The sequence below is a fragment of the Staurois parvus genome, unplaced genomic scaffold, assembly GCF_062004578.1.
Source record: "Staurois parvus isolate SC_StPar_1 unplaced genomic scaffold, SC_StPar_1.0 ptg000176l, whole genome shotgun sequence".
Classification (NCBI taxonomy): domain Eukaryota; kingdom Metazoa; phylum Chordata; class Amphibia; order Anura; family Ranidae; genus Staurois; species Staurois parvus.
The window spans coordinates 3,215,912-3,240,062 of NW_028317972.1; the positions used below are offsets into that span (position 1 = coordinate 3,215,912).

The 24,151-nt window shown below is 41.8% G+C and overlaps 1 protein-coding gene across 2 annotated transcripts in view; it reads right to left on the reverse strand.

Annotated features, from left to right (window-relative positions):
- CAMSAP1 (calmodulin regulated spectrin associated protein 1) overlaps window positions 1-24,151 on the reverse strand; it is a 100,551-nt gene that overhangs the window by 48,942 nt on the left and 27,458 nt on the right. Inside the window, exons 3-7 of one of the 2 annotated variants that reach the window (XM_089677060.1) lie at window positions 16,144-16,406; window positions 6,823-6,984; window positions 6,548-6,628; window positions 3,854-3,886; window positions 920-1,061 (exon numbers count right to left, since the gene is read on the reverse strand). In XM_089677060.1, the coding sequence (XP_089533186.1) occupies window positions 920-1,061; window positions 3,854-3,886; window positions 6,548-6,628; window positions 6,823-6,984; window positions 16,144-16,406 (681 nt within the window). The remainder of the gene's footprint in view (window positions 1-919; window positions 1,062-3,853; window positions 3,887-6,547; window positions 6,629-6,822; window positions 6,985-16,143; window positions 16,407-24,151) is intronic. The other variant, XM_089677061.1, reaches the window with a different exon arrangement.

Here is a 24,151-nt window from a genome sequence, read left to right on the forward strand (position 1 = left end):
AATTTTTATATATATATATTTTCATTTAATCTTTGTGGTTGAGCTCTCAGTATTTATCACTTTTAAAAATAGGTATTTTGGTAATTGTTCATTTTTGGGCTATTTATATCAAGCCAGAATAATCTTAAAGTGAAAATAAACACAGAAATACTCACCTCCCCATTCCAGTGATGCCATGGTTAATCCCTCAGTGATCACTGTTAGCTTTTCCCCGGCTACTTCCAGATGATGAGTTTTCAGCCTCAGGCACAGAGTGTGCCGGCAATGTACACTAAGCTGCACATGCGCAGCTCAGTGTGCATTCCATTGAAGACTGCGAGCAGGCAGATACAGGTTTGTTATTACAGAAGAGACAAAGCAGGTCTCTACTGCAATAAAGAGCTGCCCATTTGCAGTTTTTTAATAGTCAAATTTAGTTCCACTTTAATATCCAGAGGTTCTTCTCCTCCACTTACAGTCCAGTATTTCACATGATTCCAGTACTTCATAATTGTAAAGCTGACCTCCAACAGCCAAACACACTCTTGAAACACTTTTCTTCAATAAAGAAACATACTGACTGGACAATTGGCAAGCATCAGCAAATTAAGGCCAACTCTCTGCTCTCCCTTCTATCCTGAAAATCTGAGTTGAGGAGTGCAGGAGATTGTAAAAAAAACTAGATCTGAGATACTCATACTAGCAACATTTACAATATAACAAATATGTTATAATCAATAAAATTTGTTTTTTACTTGCCTGGAGCTCGGCTACATTTTGACATCACTTTTTTTTCTAAATGAAAGGATTACAAGCTCCTACATGAATCTAACAAACGCTTATGTACAGAGATACTTGCAAGCTACACAAATACTTTTACTGTACTAATACCCAGGGCTGGTCAGTTGGGGTTCAATGAACACCACAAAACTGCACTTACCATCTAGTTTCATCTGCTCAGGACAGTAAAAGTGTATGACGGCCAGGAGGGCTGCTCCATCACTAATGTCTTTCAATAAATCTTCAAGTAATGGAAAATATGGAAGGTGTCTGTTTGATGGGTGATCACGGCGGTAGCGCACCTGTAAAAGGGAAAAAGGTTGATGAGTTAATGTTGTCACTGGTACAATAAAGTTATTTTAGGCCACCGCCTAGAGAGTTAAACAGCTAAATCTAGAAACTCTATAAAGCAGGGGGTTGTGTGGCTAGAGCCTTGACTGTAGAGTATAAAATATCCACACTCCAAGAACGCTACAGTATTAATCACACGCTAAAAACACAACAGGCAGGAGAGATATCAATCTTCCACAGGATCTCACAAGAAGGGGAAAGAGTAGGAAACTGAAATATTTAGTGGATGCATGCAAACAAATCATTTTAAAATGTTGGACTTTCATATAGGGTTATGGTTCCTTAATGCTTGTGGCCTGTACGTATTTCACTATATTACACTTGGGCTGTGTTCTTCCTCCTATCTTTTTTTTTTTTTTTTTAGCTCTGACATCTTTCATAACATAAAAATCACAAAAGCTTGCACTCTCTAAAGATATAAAATATATCCTAATGCCCATTTAGCTACCAGGTTGCTTTTTATTTGTTTTAGAAACTGGAGTAGACGGAGAAAACCCACACCAACATGGAGCGAAAATACAAAAGATAAAAAATGCTCTGATTAGAACTGCACCAGGGACTCTAGTGGTCAGAGGCCTGTTCTAGTCACCTAAAGCATATGTGAAAGCAAAAGAGATATAAAAAAAACCTTTAGTCAGTTAACCTTTGTGGCTATTCTGCTGTTTTTTGTTTTAATTCTTACGCTTTAAAATATCCTGAAGTACCTGGTGATCCTGCCAGTCTTCTCCCTTCTGGTAAAGATTTGTTCTGGCTCTATTACGCTACCCACAGGTTCAGACCTGGTGGCACTGACAGACATGTACAGTACCACTAGCAGGAACAATAGGATGCAGTGCAAAAACAGTTCCTGTGTCAGCCTGTGCCATCTCAGGCTGACCCGCCATAACCCAACTCTGCCCTTCCCCCGAGTAAGTGACAGTGGCTAATGTTGGGATGCTTCCTATATATTTGCTCAACTCAGAAAGCAGCACACAAAAGGTGCCAAACATCAAAAACAAGCCTTTTCCCCCACCCTCACCAGTTGTGGATAGTAGAAGAAGCAACGGTCACATGAACGCTACTTAAAAAAGAAAAGAACAAAAAGGGTATTTAGAGACCCTTTAAATGTAGGTGTTACAGAATGGTGTCCCTTAGTGCACTGAACAATTGATCATGTTTAGCATTCACATACACATCATACTACCCCACACAGTTTACCACCAATTCCCTTTTCCGAATCGCAACATCCTCATTTACAGGATGAAAGGATATTTTATTGCCTCCTACAGAAGAATTCAGGATATACCAGAAATGCTATGTATGGAGGGAGCCCCTTTCAGAACTGCTGTCCCTGACTGACTTCTTACCCCAATTCTCAGTGACCTATAGATAGGTACACTGCCTCTGATGCATGCATCCTGTCCTCATCTGTACAATGCAGAGAGGAAATTGAACAGCCTCTGAAAAATTCAGCAATTTTCATTTTAAATACTCTCTGCTGCTAGAGTACTCTGTTTCTTCCAGGAGGTCAGCACTCCCCTGAGCTGATGCTGGCTATCCTAATGAAGCCAAAAATCTATTACTAATTCAGCTGTATACATTAAGACCCATAACCCTAGTGTAAAGGTCAGTCCACTTAACACAATCTAGCAAACAAAGGCTAGTGATCCAATTCACCTACTGGTTTCTTATATCCTTCAAGGACAATAGCAGTGAAACTTATAGCTATGGGGCTTATTCCTGATTTTGAAAAGTCTCACTTCACTCCATACAACTTCTGTAATTTAGTATAAATAAAAAACCCAGCAGGGATATAGACAAGCGTCTGATAACTCAAGCTGCCACCATTAACAAAATACAAAATTTTGCAAAGAACTGATCTTTAAAAATACTTGCAAAAATTTGGAATGCTTACTAAATATTTCAGTTAAAATTTAATCACAATTCCCCTTTGACTAGGTTGGGCATTCCGCAATTAGATAATAAAATACAGGGAATTATTGTTTCAAGAAAGAAACATGAATTTTAAAAAATCTAACTCTCTCAAAGATTTTTTTGAAAGGTCAGGAAGAAGGTAAGACTAGTAAAAATGTCCATTCTGAACATTTTTGGGTAAAAACACTGTATATATTTTACACGCAGCAGGCAATATGTACTTTGGTGAGCACAGTCTCAGCCACAACAGAGAACAGTTGCCCTGCATGCCCCCACATACCGTATCGGCTACGTATGGAAAGGTTAGAAATACTATACCACTCGTGCATACTCCACGGGTTCCAGCATGCAATGCGCTAGGGCATGCATTAGATCAGGCTTAAAGACACAGATGAAACAAGAAACACATAGAGAATGAGACTATTAATGATGGTTATGTGTGAGGTTAGTGCAGTGATTACAGAGAGGCAAAGACAAACGCACAAGGACTAAAGGCTAATGGCAGAGCAGATTCTCTTCTTTTGTGTGGATATTAAGTACAGAAGAAACTATGAACCAATCTGATTTACAGCTGAACTGCCTTGCCAGTTTTCCCTGAAATCTTGTTGTGGATGTAGTGTACAAAGCATGGTCAGAAAACCTGAAGACCTCCATCTGTCTAGGAACTAAGAGTCTCACCATGCCCCAGCCAGACTCTGAACGTTTCCTACACAGCTGATGGGCTTTGGTTCGGCCACAACCTGCTGAAGAATGAAAAAGCTGGACACTAAGATGACTGTATACCATGGTGGAATGAATGAAAGTTTTACATCGAAGGGGTTTAACTTACAGGTACTAACTTCCAATACCATTTTGAAGGAGACTTTTCAGGAAGGAAGGAGAACAAGTTAGGCAGAAGAAAGGAAAGTTTGGCAGATTAAACGGTACAGTTCTGGCACAGCTGATTAAACAAATATTTAGAACTTTCCATTCTTTACCACTTTCAGTGCTCAAAGAGCTCTTGCACATGAGCAGGCTGAACCCATTCAGTGTATTTCTTGGCAAATTACCTCTGCCCAGGCAACTCAGGTGCAGCATACAGACGGCCATTAACATGAATGGCTGTATGCTGTACCTGGGCAGAGGAAATACGTCGGGAATGACATTTAAGGGGCTCAGCCAGCCTGTGTGCAAGAGCCCAAAAACTACTTGAAGTACACATCTTTGTTTTAGAATGTAAACTTTGTATTACATCAATGCTTACATTTACAATGTCCTTTCTGCCCTGAAAAAAAACTGCCAATGATTTATATATTTCTTAGCAAAGGAAATGAAGGGTAGCTGCCCAAAGCAAACACGACCTCAGCTTGTGTTCTCTAATGCATAAAACAATAAAAGCTGAAATCTGGTTTCTAGGAGCAGTTTTCCAGTGTTCAAAAGATAGTGCAAAATGCTTGGGTTAAAGTGTATTGCATGCCAAGCAATGTTAGCACAAAAAAAAAAATAAAAAGACCTCTAAATTTACATTATATAAACATTTAAAATCCAAATATTTCCACTGTTCCTAATAAACTCATACATTAGTGAAAAATGTTAAAGCTGAACTCCAGGCAAATGCAATTGCCACAAATTAATACAGCTAGGTATTGATTAATACATAATTTAATTGTATTTTAGTTTATTTTTAAGTGTAAGTACCTGAATTTGGCATGGTGTCTCTTGCAGTCCCTGTACAACAGTCCTCAGACTGGGGGAGGGAGAGTGACAGAGAGATGAGTACATCAGTGCCGATTCTCATTTCATTGTCCAGTCACAGGCTGGAGAAGGTACTACACTAAGTTTTACTAAGTAAACAAAAGTAGGTCTGCAGGGCAATGCTGTTGGGCAAAGCTGTGTAAATATTATAACTGGATGGCCATAAATATAAATCCTTTGGCAAGTAAAACAGCTACCTTGCATATCTTTCGTTTGTGCATATGGCTTTTGCCTGGAGTTAGCATTCTCTAATTATCTAACAATCAAACAGGGCAAAAAGCATTCCAAGTTAAAGTCTAGTGAAACATGCATATGGCAGTCCTTGTAAGGGTACTACATATCGGACTGTGCTAAATGCTCTTGTAGTGTCAAAAACACAAAGTCTTGTGATATTAGAACAAAGACAAAAGAAAATGCCAGCCAAGACAAAATCATCAGTGAACTTATATAAGATCAAAGTTAAGTCTATTTGGTATTTCCTGATTTTAATGCAGTCCCTACATTCAAGTTTAAAGCGTTAGCAGCTTTATTTTCCAGCTTCTATACTGAATGTTACGGATTTTAGTAGGTCTACATATTCAACAAATGACAGTCTGTGTATGTCAAGGGGAAAGAGTACAGTAATCCTGAACTCATACAGAACCCCCTAAAGGTTCACTCACACTATCTGCAGGGATCTGTGTTTTTTACACACTGGACAATCGCAGGTCACTGCTAGCGCACATTAAAAAAACAACTATTTGGTGCGATGATGTAAAATGCAGCATGTCTGCATCTTCTTGTGATGAACTGGATAGAGCTGCACGTCACTGTAAAACTTCTAAAGTAAAAAAAAATAAAACTGTAAGCTGATCCTAACACAAGCCTGCACAGTAAAATGCTGTGCAGGCTTGTGTGAACCTAGCCTTAAAGAACCAGGCAGACCTTCAGAGCTGAATTCAGAAGGTGGTTGTTGGTGTTCTGCCAGACAGTGTATACCAAATCAAAATGCGGTCACAAGTAAGTATACTTTGCCTTACAATAACTCTTTCATAAGGCCCAGACATTATTGACTTCAGAAAATTCTAGTTTAAAAAAAGGTTGTTTTGACCCAGATATCAAACATTTCAAAACCATTAACCTGTAAAAAGTACATGGAACAGAAAAGTCTCAGCCCTGATCATATTTTTTTCTGGGCAAATGATGCCATTTTACAAAGCCAGAGGGTCAGCAAAATAGCCAGGCAACTAGTATTTTAACCCCTTCCCACCGGCGCCTCACAGCCCTTTAAGAGTTTCAGGCGCCAGGAGGCGGGGAGGGTGGGCGTGGTTTAGGGATCATGTGACCGCCGTGACGCATCGTCACAGCGGTCACATGATCGGGAAAGGTCCCAATCAAAAGAGCAGACCGGAACCTTTCCGTGAGTACCGGACGTGTGCTGGGAGCACGAAGAGCGCGCGCTCTCAGCACATATGTTTTTTGTTACATGAATGCAAATGTGTGGCCACTCAGCGTCTAGGCCCAGACACCGGGAGGCTGCACACTTGTGTGCAGCCGGCGTGAAGGGGTTAAGGAAGACAAGCAAGTAATGGCAACCCCCCTGTTTCTTTTGAGACAGGTTTTCATCAAAGCAGGAAACTGCGGTAGCTTCACCTGTTGGATTCTGCTCCTGTCTACACTGCAAAAAAACTCAGCAATGCAAAGCTGGGGACAAGGCACTGAACTCACTGCTAACAAACTCTTCAAAAACACCTAATTTCATGTAATATCCATCCGATGCAGAAGGGGGACAACAGCATTATAAGAATACCTTTTGATGACTGGGGCTCTCAATTATCTGCTGTTTTATTCTTTGTTCCTTCTCCAGAATCTCTCTCATTTTCAGGTTTACCTATAATATAGAATTTTTCATAAGTATACAATTATATGGCTTTGACATATTCAGCGGTACTGTAAGAGAACAGAGTTCCATTCACAACAGTCTGTGCCAAAAGAGCCAACACTCCAATGCCCTCACCACTATCACACATTATCATTTATATAGCTCTCCATATTCCTCTCACATATATTCACATAGTCCCATACCTTATTGATCCAGAAAATCATAGCATCCTCCAAATCATAGGGAAGATCTTTGGAAGCGCTAAATGTAGAGAAACGCTTGACACTTGCAACTACTTTCTCAATGCTGATCATTTCCACAGTATATGCCATCATCAGGGCATCAATCATGGACATGTGGGCACTCTGAAAAAGAAAAAAATGAGCATAGGCATATTTAAGCAATATAGCCGAGTCATATGGGACAAGAAATTTAGCAAGACATATACACATATAAATATGTGAAATGGAAAACCCCATTTTTAATGCTGCCTATTTGTTAAATTCAGTATGGGCTGCATAGAAAACATAAGAGTCTGCTACTAGGAAGCAGCCATTCAGCCTGGTGAAAAATTCTGGCTGGTGTGTAAGATTTCATATAAACAACTACATGCAAAATAAAATAGAAAAAGTGTCAAGAGATTCTTTAGATGGATCTTCAGCCAAAAGGGTTAGTGACTCTGTTGGGGTTTTTTTTGTGGCCATTTGAGTACATGAGAGTCATACCGCACACCGTGATGTGACATATAATAATTTGAAGTGGTCATCTCAACAAAAAAAACTATCGAAAAAGTATATAGATATAAAGCAATCAGTATACCCTACGTACGCTACATACAGCAGGTAAAATAAGTATTGAACACATCACCATTTTTCTCAGTAAATATATTTCTAAAGATGCTATTGACATGAACTTTTCACCACGTCGGTAACAACCCCTGCAATCCATACATACAAAGAAACCAAAACAATTAAGTTCAGAAATTAAATTATGTATAATAAAATGGAATGACACAGGGAAAAAGTATTGAACATGCTAAATGAAATTTAACACTTCATACAAAATCCTTTGTTGGTAACGACAGCTTCAAGACGCCTCCTGTATGGAGAAACTAGTTGCATGTATTGCTAAGGTGTGATTTTGGCCCATTCTTCCACGCAGTCTTCAAATTTTTAAGGTTGCATGGGCCTTTTTTTTATGAACTCTGATCTTTAGTTCTTTCCACAGATTTTCTATTCAAGTCAGGTGGTTAGCTGGGCCATTCTAACAGCTTTGTTTTGTTTGAAACCAATAGAGAGTTTCCTTGGCTTTGTGTTTGGGATCATCGTCTTGCTGAAATGTTCACCCTCGTTTCATGTACATCATTTTGTTGACATAGCGATCACATGATACACACACAACCCCCCCCCCCCCCCCCCCCCCCCCCGCCTTCCACTGTGTCCAGTGAACACAGCAGTCACAGGAGCAGCACACATCTAACCCAGAACAGGCTGGATGACATACATGTACATCATCCAGCCTGCCCATGCCATCTGCCCGCCCACAGTAAATGTACTGTGGGTGGGCAGCAAGTGGTTAAGAAAAAGAGGGGAGGGGTCTGTGTCCTGTATAGTACTCAAAGATAAGGAATTTACAGGCAAGTCAAAATCTTGTATCGTACTGTACACAACCCAAACACTTAGATGACAGACTGAAGCACCTTGATGTCAAAGCATCATCCGGGCCTGAATAACCACCTGGTATAACTTCATGTAAACAGAGAACCAGGTAGTGGACTTGCAAATCTGGAGACAGATACTTGACGCTGAAAGGTCCAAGAGACATCAACAGCCTTGGTGGAATGGGCTCTGATAGAGAAAGGAGGAACTCTGTCCGTAGGGGCGTATGCCCTGGAAATGAACTGCTTGATCCACCTAGTAATGGTGGAACAGGAAGCAAGATGCCCTTTACTAGGGCCCACAGGCAGGACAAAGAGGGATTCAATCTTGTGAATAGACGCAAAGGCTTCCAAGTAGACCCTGACAGTCCTGACCACACTTAGGCAATGAATGGTGATTTCCTTGACATGTTGCAGGGCAGGACAAATGGAAGGAAGAACAATGTCTTCATCGAGGTAGAAAAAAAAACACTTTGGGAAGGAAGGACGGTTTTGGTTTTAATACTTTAAAACCACTCTGCCCTTGTGTAAAACATGAAAGGGTTTTTTGAAGGAAAGATCTGCCAACTCAGAAACCTAATCACCTAACAGATGAAATGAATACCAAGATGGCAACCTTACAAGTGAATCTCTCTAACTGGTTCAAAATGGAGGTCTCTGAATGACAGAGCACCATGTTGAGATCCCAAGGTGACACAAAAGTTCAAATTGGGGGGATTTATATGAGCAACTCCCTAAAGAAAGTCTTGATGAAGTGTAAGGCAAGAGATTTCTTGAATAAAATGGACAAAGCAGAGGTCTTAAGGGGCTTAAGGGGGCCAGACCAAACTGATCAAACTGATAAAAGGCCAAAATATGAGAGGTAAGAGTATTCTCTGTCACCAGGCAAGCTTGTCCTTCCATGTGTGATGGTAAATATTTCTTTTATTTCCTTCCAAATCCTGTAATAACTAGATATTTTCTACATACTTGCCTGTAAAATCCATTTCTTCGAGTACATCATGGGACACAGAGCAGGCTATTCATGACTATGTGGATTGCCACCTACAGGTGAATGGACACGGGCCAACCAATCAATCAGAGAGGAGGTCCTCCCCTATAGAACCCCTGCTAAACAGGAAGTACTTCAGTTTTTGTAGCAAGCAATAAAATTCCAGAAACATGATCAGGAACTCTGTATTCTGTGATGTACTCCAAGAAATGGATTTTACAGGTAAGCATGTAGAAAAAAATCCAGTTTTCTTAATCGTACATCATGGGACACAGAGCAAACTATTCATGACTATGTGGGATGTCCTAAAGCAATAAAATAGTTTGAGAGGAGGGTGACACCATGATAACCACCATTAATAATCCCTCAGGACCTGCTCAGCCGTCTGTAAAACACTGCAGCCAAAGGCAGAATTCTCTGTGGCTCTGACATCCACCTAGCAGAACCTTGTGAATGTGTGAACCGAAGACCAAGTAGCGGCCTTGCAAACCTGAGCCACTGATGCCTGATGACAGATTGTCCAAGATGCCACCACAGTCCTGGTAGAGTGTGCCTTCAGCCGAAAGAATAATTATTATTATTATTATACAGTATTTATAAAGCGTCAATAGTTCGCTCAGCGCTGTACATTACAGAGGGGGACAGAACATGTGACAGAACAATACCAATACAATGCAAAACATGAGGGGATCGAGGGCCCTGCTCTTTCGAGCTTACAATCTAGGATGAGGCCTTACCTTTCAAACCACAGGTTTGAATGATCAATTGGCGGATCCAACGTGAAATAGTCGCCTTGGATGCCACCTGCCCCTTCCTAGGCTCCCCTGGCAGCATGAATAGAAAATCTGACCTCCTGATCTGTCACCTTCAAGAAAACCGCTACAGCACGTACCACATCTAAGGTATGCAGAGATCTTTCTCTTGCTGACTGAGGCCTAGGAAAGAATGAAGGCAGAACGATGTCCTGATTCAGATGAAAACTAGAAACCACCTTTGGTAAAAGCGTCGGTTGAGGTTGCAACACCACCTTATCATGATACAAAACCAGAAACGGTTCTCTGCAAGAAAGAGCTGCCAGCTCCGACACCCTTCTTGCAGAAGAGATTGCCACTAGAAACAAAACCTTACTACAGGACCAGTGGAATCTCTCTAGTAGGCTCAAATAGTGGTTTTTGCAAAATCTCCAAAACCAAGTTCAGGTCCCAAGGACACAAAAGATAACCTGAGAAATACGCATTACTCCCTGTAAAAAAGTGTGAACCAAAGAGTGAGACGCAATGGGCCTCTGGAAAAAAAACAGCTAACGCTGAAACTTGGCCCTTAACGGTGCCAACAGTCAATTTCTTCTGTAACTCTAACAGAATCCTACCAATCACATACTTTCATGGGTGCCATTTGTGAACCTCACACACCAGGAAATGCAAGCCTTCCAAGTTCTGTAATAAATGTTCCTAGAGACCTTTCTAGCACCCAATATCATGACAGAATCTGACACTCCTCTATCCTTCAGAATCTTGGTTTCAATAGCCACGCTGTCAAATTTAGCTGAGTGCAATATAAGACCTTGAGACAGCAGGTCTGGCCAATATGGCCAGGACCACGGTCCATCTACTGCCATCTTCACTATGTCTGCGTACCAGGCCGGAGCAATCAGTATCACCGGAATAGACTACTCCCGAATCCTGTATAAGAGATGCGGCAGCAGCTGAATTGGAGGAAAGACAAATCAGTGAAAACTGGTTCCAAGGAAGGGTCCCTAACCCTGGACACAAAAAGACCGACCTTGTTGTTGAACCTGGATGCCAACAGATCTACATCTGGGCAACCCCATTCCCTTGAAAACCTCAAGATGCTAAGCCCATTCTCCTGGGATCAACTGCAAGCGACTGAGATAATCTCCCTGCCAATTTTCCATCCCTGGAATGAACACTGCTGACAAACTTGTAACATATTTCTCTGCCCAGGACAGAATGTAATTTACCTCCTCCTGAGCACCTCGACTCCTGGTAATCCCCTGGTTGATGGTGCCACCGCTGTGGCATTGTCGGACTAAATCCTTACAGGCCAACTCTGATGCTTGGACGTCCAATACCTCACAGTCAATCTCACTGGCCGAAGTTCCAAGACATTGATGAGTAGAACCCTTTCCCGTGGTAGCCACACTCCATGAACTGTGGCCTCCTCCAGGAGAGCCCCGCAACCTGAAAGGCTGGCATCGGTGGTTACCAACTTCCACACCACTGGCAAAAAGGATCTCCCTCTCTCCAAATTGTCATCAACAACCAATTCAGGCTTCGCAGTACCTCTGGAGACAGAGATATGCAGCAATCCAGGGCCGGAATCTTCTTGTTCTAAACAGTCAGAATGTACCTTTGCAGTCTGGAGTGGAATTGGGCATAGGGAACAGCTTCAAAACGAGGACACCATCATCCTCAGCAACCTCATACAGAGGCATATTGAAGGATACCTCTTGGCTTTTAAACTGCAAACCTCGTTTCTCAGGGCACGTTGTTTCCTTAAAGCCAGAAATACTTTTGCCTGAACCGTGTCTAGAACAATCCCCCAATACTCCAGGCTCTGCACTGGCTCCAGGGCCGAGTTCTTGAAATTGAGCACCCAGCCCAGCTGTTCTAGGACCTGCATAGTAAGGATCACATCCTGCTTCAGACCAGCCACTGACCGGCCTCTGAGCAACAGATCGTATGACCGATACACCACCCCAAGTTCTGATTAGCCCCAACGCCAGAGCAAGAATTTTTGTGAAAACTCTGGGAGCCGTGACCAGGCCAAACGGTAGTGCTGTGAACTGGAAATCTTGAGCACCTACTACAAACCTCAGAAATCTTTGGTGAACAATGAATATCGGTGCATGTAGGTGTGCGTTCTTAATATCCATGGACGCTAAAAAATCTACTTCCTGTAAGGAGGCCACTACTGACTGAACCGATTCCATATGAAAAGACCAGACATTTAAAAACTGATTTAACCCCTTGAGGTCCAAAATGGGTCATGCATCCCCATTTGGCTTTGGGACTGTAAACAGGTTTGAATAAAACCCCTGAAACCTATCATCCGCTTGAACCTCTGTGATCAACCCCTGAGACAATAGGCGATCGAATGTGTCTGTAATAAAGCTATTCTCTTCTCTGGATTCATTGGAAATTTTATTCTAGAAACCGGGGAGGGAGAAAGGCCCGAAATTCTAGTCTGTACCCCAGAGAAATCATGGAAATTACCCACTTATCTTGGATTAGAGCCCCCCTGAAAGCAACAAAATTCAAAAGCCTTCCCCCCACCCAAACGAATGGGGATGCCCCTTCATAAGGAGACGAACTTTGGATCTGCCTTGGATGAAATTTGCACCCAGGGCTTCCTTGGGTTTTTATTCTGAGTTGTTCCTCTGGAAGCTGAGACTGCTGTGTGGCGAAACGACTGCCTGGTAGATGAGTGGCCCAGCCACCGAAGCCCAACACCTTAAAAGAAGAGCGCTTGGATCTCCTTTTAAAGGGTAGAAGGGAACTCTTTCCCCCTGAAATCTTTGATATATTTATCCAAATCTTCCCTGAACAGCCTTTTTCCATGAAAAGGAAAACATGCCAATAAATTTTTGCATGGCAGTTCTGCCCACCTACTCTTCAGCCACAAAACCCTGCACACGTACACTGATAAGAGGGCCAAGCGAGCAATTTGCTGAATTGAAGCTTTAAGAGCATCAACCGCAAAACAAAGCACTTGGAACATTCACCAAATCCTCGGCCGAGTATTCCCCCTGCACCGACGGTCTTCTAAGCAGTCGTTTGACACGGTCAGAAAGCTACCAATAGCTGCCACTACTGGCTGTGCGGCAGAACCTGCCAGGGAGAAGAGGGCCTTAAGGAGAGACTTCTTATTGCTGGATCCTTGAAAACATGGATATTCTCAACAGGACATGTTGACTATTTATTCAGGGATGAAATAGCTGCATCCACTACAGGCATACCCCATTTCTTAAACTTCTCTTACATGGGGTACAAAAAAGGAAACCTCTTTGGTGGAACAAAAAACCCTGTCTGGATGATCCTAGTCAGCATACATAATTTGCTCCAGAAGAGGATGCACCAGAAAGTCCTGAGTACTCTGTGGAGGCTTCAAAGAGCCTAGAGAAGAATAAGTAACCTCAGAGATTTCTATCAGAGGTAACCTGAAGCAACACTTTCAGTAACCATCCACCTTACAGACACTGGCGAAAAAACTGAAATACTTATTGTGTAGGAGGGGTTATATAGAGGAGGACCTCCTCTGTGCCTGGTCAGCCAATGTCCATTCACCTATAGGTGGCATATAACCCACATAGTCATGAATAGCCTGCTCAGTGTCCTGTGATGTACGAGAAAGAAACCCCTAATTCCTTTAGGACTTGGGTTTCAACAGCCATGCCATTAAAGCCAGGGACTGAGAAGCAGCATGAAATAGGGGGACTTGGCCCAGTAGGTCTGGTCTGTTTGAAAGAGGTCTAAAGAACCGTATAATGTGCTACACACAGCAGCTTGTGTTAGTAAAAGCCAGGAACGTTTGTAAATAAGCAGGGATACCATCTTACTTTATCTATAACGCTGCACAAATTGGAGGTCCAGGCTTCACCCATCACCGTGGGTATACCCCCAAATGGGTCCTCAAGGTCTGGGAAACCTAGAAATAGACCATGGGCCTGGACCTTTACAGCACCCTGCTGCTAACAACACATTGCACTATGTGCCAAGGTAAGTGCCAAACCCAGGATGCAATGCCGAAGTAAAATTTCAGGCTGGCCCTACACAGGGAGTCCAGATACATCCCCAAGCTACACATCAAGGGTAACTGATCCAGAAATTGCTAGATAACCCAGGGCAGAGCATAACCCTGAGTGGGCAGGGTAATAGGGTGCACTCTAGGGGCAGCCCTAGCAAGTTTTTTTTTTTTTTACTAATCTCTTGAAGGTAGCAGAAAAAACTCACTGAATTCTGCTCTGCTACAATGGTGTTAAGGAGACTGTCAGTGGGGAAGTGTAACTGCTGCAGATATTAAGTTCAGGCAGCTAGATGTTTGTGGATATACCTTTTGGCAGCCTCTGCCAATCCTTCCTGTCATGGCCGAATTTTAGGACAGGCAAAGTGCGAATATTTTCAGGTAGTTTCAGAGATAAAATTATCCATGTTTAAAGGCCATCTCCACTTAAAACGTTCTTCATCATTGAAGCAAAAAATTAAATGTCAGCAGCTACAAATACTGTAGCTGCTGACTTTTAATAAACGGACACTCACCAGTCCAGGGATTCAGATCATCCTGACCCGAGCAGGTTCTTCACTGGTCTTCAGGTCCTTGGTGCCAGCATGGTAAAGCGGTAGTAAACCGCATTAAAAAAAAAAAAACCTGGTCCCTCACACCACATACTAGCACATTAGACAGACTTACCTGTAAAACAGTTCCCTGCTGCAGTGTCCTGCCACCTCTGACAGGGAATCCATCTTCACCATATCTTCCTTCCAGGTTTGCAGGCTACAAGCATTAGAATGCCATGTGCATACATGCAGGAGTCACGACAACAGAACAGCTCTCTCAATGGACGGCGTGCTGTCTATTGAGAGTGCAATGGGTGAAGTCACCGGCTGCTTCACATGTAAATATCACCTAAACAGTGCACATTTCTGAGATCTTTACTGTACCTACAGGTAAACCTTATTACAGGCTTACCCGTAGGTACAAAACAAAAGAAGTTTGTTTTTCTTTCTCTTTAACTGAGGGGAAGCCTCTGTGCAAGCACGAGCCGCGCTTTGTTACTGGTCCTGCAGCCTTCCGGAAACGGATGTGTCCCAGAAGGTTGCAGGCAGGGAGGAGGGGAAGAGAACTTCCAGTGGATCTGCTACGGCGATCTGACCAGTGATCTGAATATAAAAATAACTGTCCAAAGATGGCAAAGGAGGGAGGAGGCAGAAAAAAGGAACATCTCCTTTTGGGTGTCGTTCTGCTTGCTTTAACTGTTCGAGTTCTTCTTGACTGCTTAGCAGGTGGAGCAACATTCCAATGTCAAATTAGTCATCAATAGATTGTCCTTAAAAAAAAAAGAAAAAAAAAGAAAAAAAAAGGGATGGCGGGTGCTGATGCAAAAGTAACACCTTGGCTATGGTCTCTTGAGAGTGTTGGTATCACATTCAACTGCAGGGAAATCTAGCTACTGGGCTGCTGGAGTCCACAAGAGTCAATAAGCCAGAGAATAGTTTAAACTACTGGTGGCCTTATCTTGTCCTTTAAATTTTCTGGTGTGTGTATAAAGGAGCAGTTTTAGGGATGCTGGTGTGTATAGGCAACTTTGCCTCCTTCCTCTTATCACCAGCTGGAATGCACAGACAGCATGTGATGAGGGCTGACAAAGACACACTGCTCTACATTGTCTGCCTTCATCAGTATTGATTATCTGTCACCCCAAATTCACCAAGGATTCATGCACAGTCAACTAACCATGTCCTAGAAATCAGCTTGTGATGTACACAGTAAAGTTCAGTATTTCATAATTCGCTCAGTACACAAATCCAGAAACAAACATTATCCTATGAGTAATTCTGCAACAATCCACTTGGCTGATATGTATTTTAACATACCCCCAAATGCTGCGTTTTATCACTGAACAGTGGGAAATCAATAGCTTATAGACTGAAAAAATCAAACAGAACATCTGCTGAAAAACTTTAACTTCAAAAAAACATGCACAGGAGAAGGTACAAAACCTCTATATCTTCTATTAGAAAACAGCAGGAGCATTTTTAAAACTGGTCTGGGCCAGAGTCTGGGAGGTCTATTTATAAAGAATGACAAAGTAATTTCTGCATACAATATTACAATGAAATTTGTTTCTACACACACCATTTTGATTGGCGCACAGCTGAGGTCAGCTTCGGACACAGGTGCGTCTTCACTCTCCATGACATAAATCCCTTTCTGAGACAAAGCCTCGATGACGGGTTGGTGGCCCTGCAAGGCAGCCACCTGATCCCCTTTGAGGATGAGGCCGCAGACACGGCAATATAGCTCGCTGGAAAGTAGAAGCTTGATGACAGGTGGTTTGATGTGCTCCTGCTCATACTGGTCAATGTAAAATGGTTCCTTCAGCTCTTCCGGAACATTGTCTAAAAAAAAAAAAAAAAAAAAAGACGAAGATTAATGCAGAGCTAATGACCCGATCAAACAGCCAGCAAATCAAATTATCCTTTATGTCTACACATATGAATTAAATTAGCACTTCTTTATTAAGCTTTACAATTTATTTATTTAATAACAGCTCAATGTCAGCTAAACAAACAAGAAAGGCACAAAACAAATAGTAAAAACACCCAGGCAGATATTAATTTTAGGATCTTTAAAGAAAAAATAAGTTCTGGGTGAATGTGGACAGGATAAATAATCTTGATCTTCTGAATAGGGGAACCAGTATTAAGATCTCTTTATCCAAGCACCCAGCTTCATGTTTCAGGTACAACTATTGCAAAGGGTATTTTCCAAATTAGGACAGTAGGGAAAAGAGATCATGGTGATCATGGCTGAATTCAGAGCAAAACCAGAAATATACAGTTGGAGAAAATTCCTCAAGGGCAAATTTGTGCGTCCCTGCAAAGACAGATGTTTTACCATGCCTAAGGGCCAATTCACACTATATGCGGTGACAGACCTTTTACTGCATGGTAGAAAGTCTGTCACCTGCAGGGCCACACAGGAAATAACTGTTTCCTATGTGTCCCATTTCACACTGCAACACAGTCTAGCACTGGGGCATGCTGAGGTAAAATGCAGAAATGCTGCATTTTATTGAAGCACATTGGCCCGAATCGCACTGCAATGTCAGGCAGCACAGAGCATCGCGCTGCCCGACATTGCAGTGAATGAAGTGTATGTTTTGTACACTTCGAATAAAGCTTGTACAAAACAAAAGGGAGCTGCATGATGCGTTGAATCACGCACCACACTGCCCCTAGCATAGCCAGCAACATAGAGCTGTCACAGCAGTAAAGTGCTGCAGCAGCTCTCCCTATAGTGTGTATTTGCCCTTAAAGGATGTAGACAGCAGTAAAACAATCTTTAACTATTTGTTGTCCTACCAAAAGAATAGGAAACCTTTTGTCTGGATTTGGGCGGCTTCTGCTAGCTTCCCTAGCTCTAATATTGGTTTTGAAAGCACCAGAGAGAACAACTTTTCAAACAATGCGCACATTTACAAACTGCCTATTTACTATCATTTAACTAAAACTATTAATTATTATTAGGCAGGTTATTCTCACAATCGAGATTATGGCAAACATCCAAATGATATCATAGAAGCAAACAGCTTACATCATTTCTGCATCATCATTCCAACTTGTTTTACAAGCTGATCAGTTAATTAGAGCAATAAAAAGTAAGGAGGAAAGTAACCTACAGAACCTTATCCACCACCCTCTTGTGCCACGTACTCTTGCAGTAGTTCTTGTAAAGCACACAAAGGTAATATTTACTTGATTTAAACACGCCTGTATTTAGGTCACAAAACATGGACAACCAAAATTGTATTTTTCTAAAAGTTTTGTCCCAGCACAAGACTTCTACGGATTACGGTCCTTTATAAAAAAAATATACCCTAGCTTTCCATACATGTGCAAACCAATTGGGCTCTTCAAAGACAGCTGTATTTTTAAACTAACTTCCCCAAAGTCTCAATATATGACCAATCAGTTTCTAGCCTCAGCTTGTTCAGTTAAGCTTTAAAAATGAAAGACAGAATCTGATTGGTTGACATGCAGAGTTTTTCCAAATTATGGCTAATCCAGTTTTGATATATTCCCCTCATTGTAATTTTCTTGGTTGAGAATTAAAAAGGGACAAAAAAAAACACAATGGAAGCTGCAGCAATACAGTTTTGCTACTACACATTACAGTATGTACATAAAAGTGTTAGCGCTCCTGACTATGAAATATTGCAGCAGGTGTACATGCACATCAGAAAAATGGGGCCTTTATGACAGGCTCCCTGTCACTGCAAAAGATCTACAACGAAAATGCCAATTCCTTCCCCCCCCCCCTTTTTTATTGTTTATTTTATTGACAAAGAGTAAAGACAATACACAAACTACAGTACAATGAGCAACTGATCAGAATATGAATACGTATTCTGAAAAGTAATGATTCATCATTCCAGTAGAACTCCTGCCTAACACAATAACAGCTTGATATTGGACATTCTCCAGGGCTGACTGATACAATTTACAGCAAATATTGTATTTGTAGTTAAAATATGAGGAAAAGCACTTCATTTAAAGGTGAAGTATAACCAAAGCTATTTAGGCTATGCCTCTTCTATAGATCATAGGAGTGCAGTTCATTCTGTACTGCTGTGACACATTTTATCAGCCCGCTGTCAGCTGACGTTTCTGGTCCAGGCTTAGAAAAGATCCTGACTTTACAGTCAGGATCCACCCAGATGCCTGAACCGGCAGCAGCCTGAGCCTCTCAGCGAGATGCTGAGAGCCTGAACCAGCCACTTCTGCCCCTCCTCAGCCTGGCGCTCCAATGAGAGTCACCAGCTCTCTTCAGGCTCAAGACTGACAGCTGAGCGAACAGTGGTGTTTGATTGCTCAGTTCTCGGTCCTAGAGGTGGCAGCGGACAGCTGCAATTGGTACTGCATCCATCTAGGCGAGTATGATTGTATATTTTTTAAAAGCCATACTTCTCTTATATGTAAAAACTAGGATATCAAAGCTGCTAACTGAAAACTACACACAAGCAAAAATAATGTGTGTGTCTGAGATTCTAATTGTGATTTTTTTTTCTAGTCAGCCAGTTTTGTTTCTCTTTCAACTCTTTTTTATTAAAGTTTTTCAAGACAATAACAGAACAGTAGACGACTGTAACAGTAGTCGATAGAGCATCACGTTTGTCGAAGTAATGCAGAATGATGCCAGCAATTACATATGATTATCTGATATTTGTATCAGGAACAAATCTATATGCAAGAGGTTAGCAGGAACACTGCAGACATAGCAATGCACGTTTCGTTTCCCAAGATGACACATATGAAACACAAGGAATAGAGTTTTATCCATTACGAAAACAGTCGAGCAGAAATGTAACCAAGGAAAGAGAAACATGGAATAATAAACAAAAAACAAAAAGAAAAACAAAACAAACAACAGAGCAATAACTCCACATACATTAAAAATCAATAATAATAATTACTCCAACAGAATTCAGCAAAGTTCCCACATCCATGCCATATGATACTTTACAATCATAGGTCAGAGAGCTTGAATAAAATGTTCCAGTGCAGCCATTTAACATCAAATACCCTTATAGTATGATTCAAAAATGCATAGGACCTCTCATATAGATAACAGGAGTGTACTCCATTAATCACTTCTGAAATAGGAAGAGATGTAGCAGATTTCCACGCTTTAGTGATAGTTACCCGGGCAGCAATTAAGATGTGGGCAATGATTGTTCGAAATTGGACAGGAAATAAATTCAATGTAATATTTAATAATGCCAGATGAGGATTGGGATTTGTTTGTATTTCTGACACCCGAGAGATCAAAGCGAAAACATCTCTCCAAAATTCCCGTATACACACAGAGTCCCATAGAACGTGTAGTAAGTTTCCAACCCCACCACAGGCCCTCCAGCAAGAAGGCGATGCATCGGGGTAAATCTTTGAAATTTTATATGGAGTAAGATAACTGCGGTATAAAATCTTAAGAGAACTATCCCAATGATTAGTACACTTCGAAAGATTGATGTTACCATGTTTTTGTCTTTCATTCTGCAATTGTTTTGCACAGAGCTGTCCCCCGATCCTCCAAACCTAAAACTACTTTCCAGAATAAAGTAACAGTAAAGGTTCGGTTTCTTTCGATTTAAAATAACAAAACTTTTATACTTACTTGCTCTGTGCAATGGTGCTGCACAGAGCAGCCCTGATCTTCCTATTCTCGGGATGCCTGCAAGCACTCTGGACTCCACACCCTGCTGATTGCCCCCAGAGCAAGCTGCTTGTTCTGGAGGACTCGTGCATGCTCCCTCGCCCTGCTAAGTGTGTCCATAAGACACAAAGCGTGGGCCCCATCCCCTGCTCCCTCGCCACTGGCTCTGATTGACAGCAGTGGGAGCCAAAGGCTCCTGCTGTTATATCTGAGATATTAAGGAGTAAGAGAGCAGAGTAAGCCTCGGCTCTTGTACACATCGCTGGATTGACATATGTATTTAGGGGGGTCTGCAGGGGAAACTGCATGCAAGTGGTTTTTTACCTCCTGCATTTTGTCCCCAATTTTAACCACTTGCCCTCCTGAGGATTTCCCCCCCCCCGCCCCTTCCTGACCAGGCTATTTTTTGCATTACGGCGCTGCGTTATTTTAACAGACGATTGCGCAGTCATGTAACGCTGCATCCAAATAAAATGTGCATCCTTTTTTCCCACTAACTGAGCTTTCTTTGGGTGGTATTTGATTGACTGTTTTTTATTTTTTGCGCTATAAAAAAAAAAAAAGAATTGAGAAAAAAAAATTATTTTTGACCATTTGCAATTACACATATCCAGTAGAAAAATAAAAAAAAAATCAAATTTCGTCATAAATTTAGGCAAAAATGAATTCTGCTACATGTCTTTGTTAAAAAAAAAACCCAACACATGAAAGTTATAGCGTTCACAAATGGCAGTATATATACTGGATTTTTTTATTTTTATTTTACTAGTAATGGAGGCGATCATCGACTTACAGCGGGACTACGGCGGACATTCTGACACTGGGGGGAACTGAATTGGTGTCACGGACGTCCCCAGTGACACCAATACAGTGATCAGTGCTAATAAAAGCACTGACACTGTACTAATGGCACTGAGGAGGAAGGGGTTAACATGAGGGGTGATCAAAGATTAACTTTGTGCAGGGAGTGTTCTACTAGGGGGCAGTGACAGTGTGCTTCACTGTAAGCACACCACTTTGGATGGCTGTGCTGTGCATAGCCATCCAAAGCAGTGTGCCTAAGCTGACAGGGAGGAGAACTCTTAGCAAACAAAACAGTCCTCCTCCCAATCAGAGTTGCTCGGTAATCACCGGCTGGGACCCGGTGATTGACAGCCACGGCCGCGAATACGTGATTTTGCATAACCCTGCCGCCCTGTAGCAGTATATCTAATATAGGGCGGCGGGAAAGTGGTTAATGCGTCACATGTTTGGTATCCATTTATTCTTTTTATTTTACCCAAAATTGGGTTATGTATTGTGCTTTTCTGCATCAACATTCAAAAAAGTGTATTAGAAAAAAAAATGCATTTGAAAAACCGCTGCACAAATAGTGTTACATAAAAAATTGCAAAATTTATAGTCTAAGGTCTCTGCTTTAAAAATAAATGTATAATGTTTGGGGGTTCTAAGAAATTTTCTAGCAGTTTAAGTTGCCATAAGGCCCCTTTCATTTTTGAAACCCGCAGACATTTCTAAAAGCACCTCTGCCTAATAAAAATATCAACCCTTCATATTTTCCATTCTGGCAAAAATTGATTTTCTTTTATCAGGAACACAGATTTAGAACCTTGAACAAGTAGTTTTTTTGTTTTTTTTTACACAATTTCCACACCCTTGCCTCTTGACCCCCAGCACCCCAACCCTGCTGCCCTCTTATACACTGTATTTCTCAAGTTGGACCCAGAATTGAGCATCTGTGCAGAAAAAGCAAGCACATTTCACATTAAGTCTTGGTTCACATTACTGCGACATGAAATTCGTGCAACTTTGCCAGACATCTTGAGTACTACTCTGAAGCCACACTGAAGCAATTTTCAGGGAATACCTGTGTAATCTTCCTGTAATGTAGGATCCAAATCACATCAATATAGATGAGGATCCTGCTCGGAGGCGTCTTCCATTAAAGTCTATGGGCATTAGTCGGAGAGAAGTCGCCTTGAAGTAGTACAGGAACGTTTTCTGAAGTAGGTGCAACTTCAGTAGTGCTAATTAAGACAGCTCTCATTGACTAACATGGGATTCCACATGTCATGCGACTTTGACAAGTCAAATCCCAAGTCGTAGCAGTGTGAACTGAGCCTAAATAGACACATTTTCATATTGATTCCATTACTTACTGCGATTCCTAAAAACAGTAACTTATTAGAGATACACCTATACCCGTTTTTTTTCTTATGAGTGCGTGAAAAAAGTACAAGTACCGATACTTTTGGTTAAGTACTTGCCAATACTGAGCACCAATACTTTGCGGTGAAATTAGCGTCCATACAAAATGAATAGGCGCAAATTGCACTGCAAAGAATAGCATGGGATTTGAACAGGAATATGGTGAGAATCCTGTCCAAATCGCATGCAGTTTCCACACCACTCCTTGGTGAACACAGGCTTGTCACACAGCAAAAAACCGCTTCACAGGTCTGGAGATTAGAAATTCCGGAGACTCTCTCCTCTCCTGTGAAGTGGCTTTTCATTATGTGACAGCATGGGATCGGTGCAGAGAGATTTCCCACACTGCTCCTGTGTAAACTCAGGCTATGACACGAATGGGTTCCCACAGTAGTGGTAGGGAAACCGCATGCGATCTGGACATGAATTGCACCGTATTCCTGTTTAAATCGCATGCTATTCTTTGCAGTGTGATTTGCGCCCATTCATTTTCTATGGACACAAATCGCACCGCAAAGTATCTGTTTCGGGTATCGGGAGCATATGTGTACTCGTGAAAATACTCGGTACTGATACCGATGCTTTATCGATATTGTTGCATCCCTATTTGTTATATAAACAGCTCTCTGATCATCTGATTACGCCAATGTTTGGTGAGCTGTAGAAGTGAACATTATTTTAGGGGTTTCCTGAGACCTCAAACTGTTTGCCAAGGGTTATTCCAAGGTAAAAAGATGGAGAAATCTTGGTCTATAGAAAGCTGGAAATACTACTAAAGCCAGCCACACGTAGATCCAAATTTGGCCGGTTCAGCAGGGACAATGCACTACTAGCTTGTCAGGTTTTTCCTGATCGATTAGTGCGGCTGGCTATAGCCGGCAGCACAGATCAGTGTGCTCTGACAGCAGAGAAGTCTCCCTGTAGTCAGAAACAATAACACACAAGGATGCACAATTTATATCACCCAATGCCTGGGACATGCAGTTGCAGGTGCCGGGCAGATGTTCCTTTGTTTTTTTTTCCTTTACATTAGCCTTGCTGCAGGCAAACAGCTTCAATGAAATCAATAGAATGCAATTTCGCTTTGAAGTCAATGGCATCCCATTGACTTGAATGCAAAAACGCCTCCCACTGACTTCAATGCAAATCTCCTGTCAATAGCAATCGCATGTGTACACTTATCTCCGCATGCCAGTCTACTCTTTCACTTGCGTGTATGGAACGCATCACTACAAACTCGCACAGGACCCTTATTTTTTTCATAATAGCACTCAAAACTCAATGCATGTGCATTGCATCTGTGTGAACCACCTCAACTGGAACACATCTAGCCTGTCATGCGAATCAGAGCTTGACAATACATCCAAATTCGCATGTTCCATTCATACCTGGGCATTTTGGGATCACGGTAGAATCGCTGTGATTCGGCCCATGATGGCAAAATGCAGGTTCAGGTGCCATTATTTTCAATGGCACCTAAAACGTGGTACGGTTTTGCGACAAGCTTCACACTCCTTTTTCGTTTTTGGGCGACAAGCTTCCCGCAATGTGATTTGTCAAGATTGTCACCTAGTAAATGGCACGGAAATCATAGTAAACCGCACCGCATTTTAGGTGCCATTGAAAATATTTACACCTGAACCTGAGTTTTGCGATTGTAGTGAGTTTTGAGATTGCTGACAGAATCACAGTGATTCTGATCCAACAAAGCGGAGTGGGG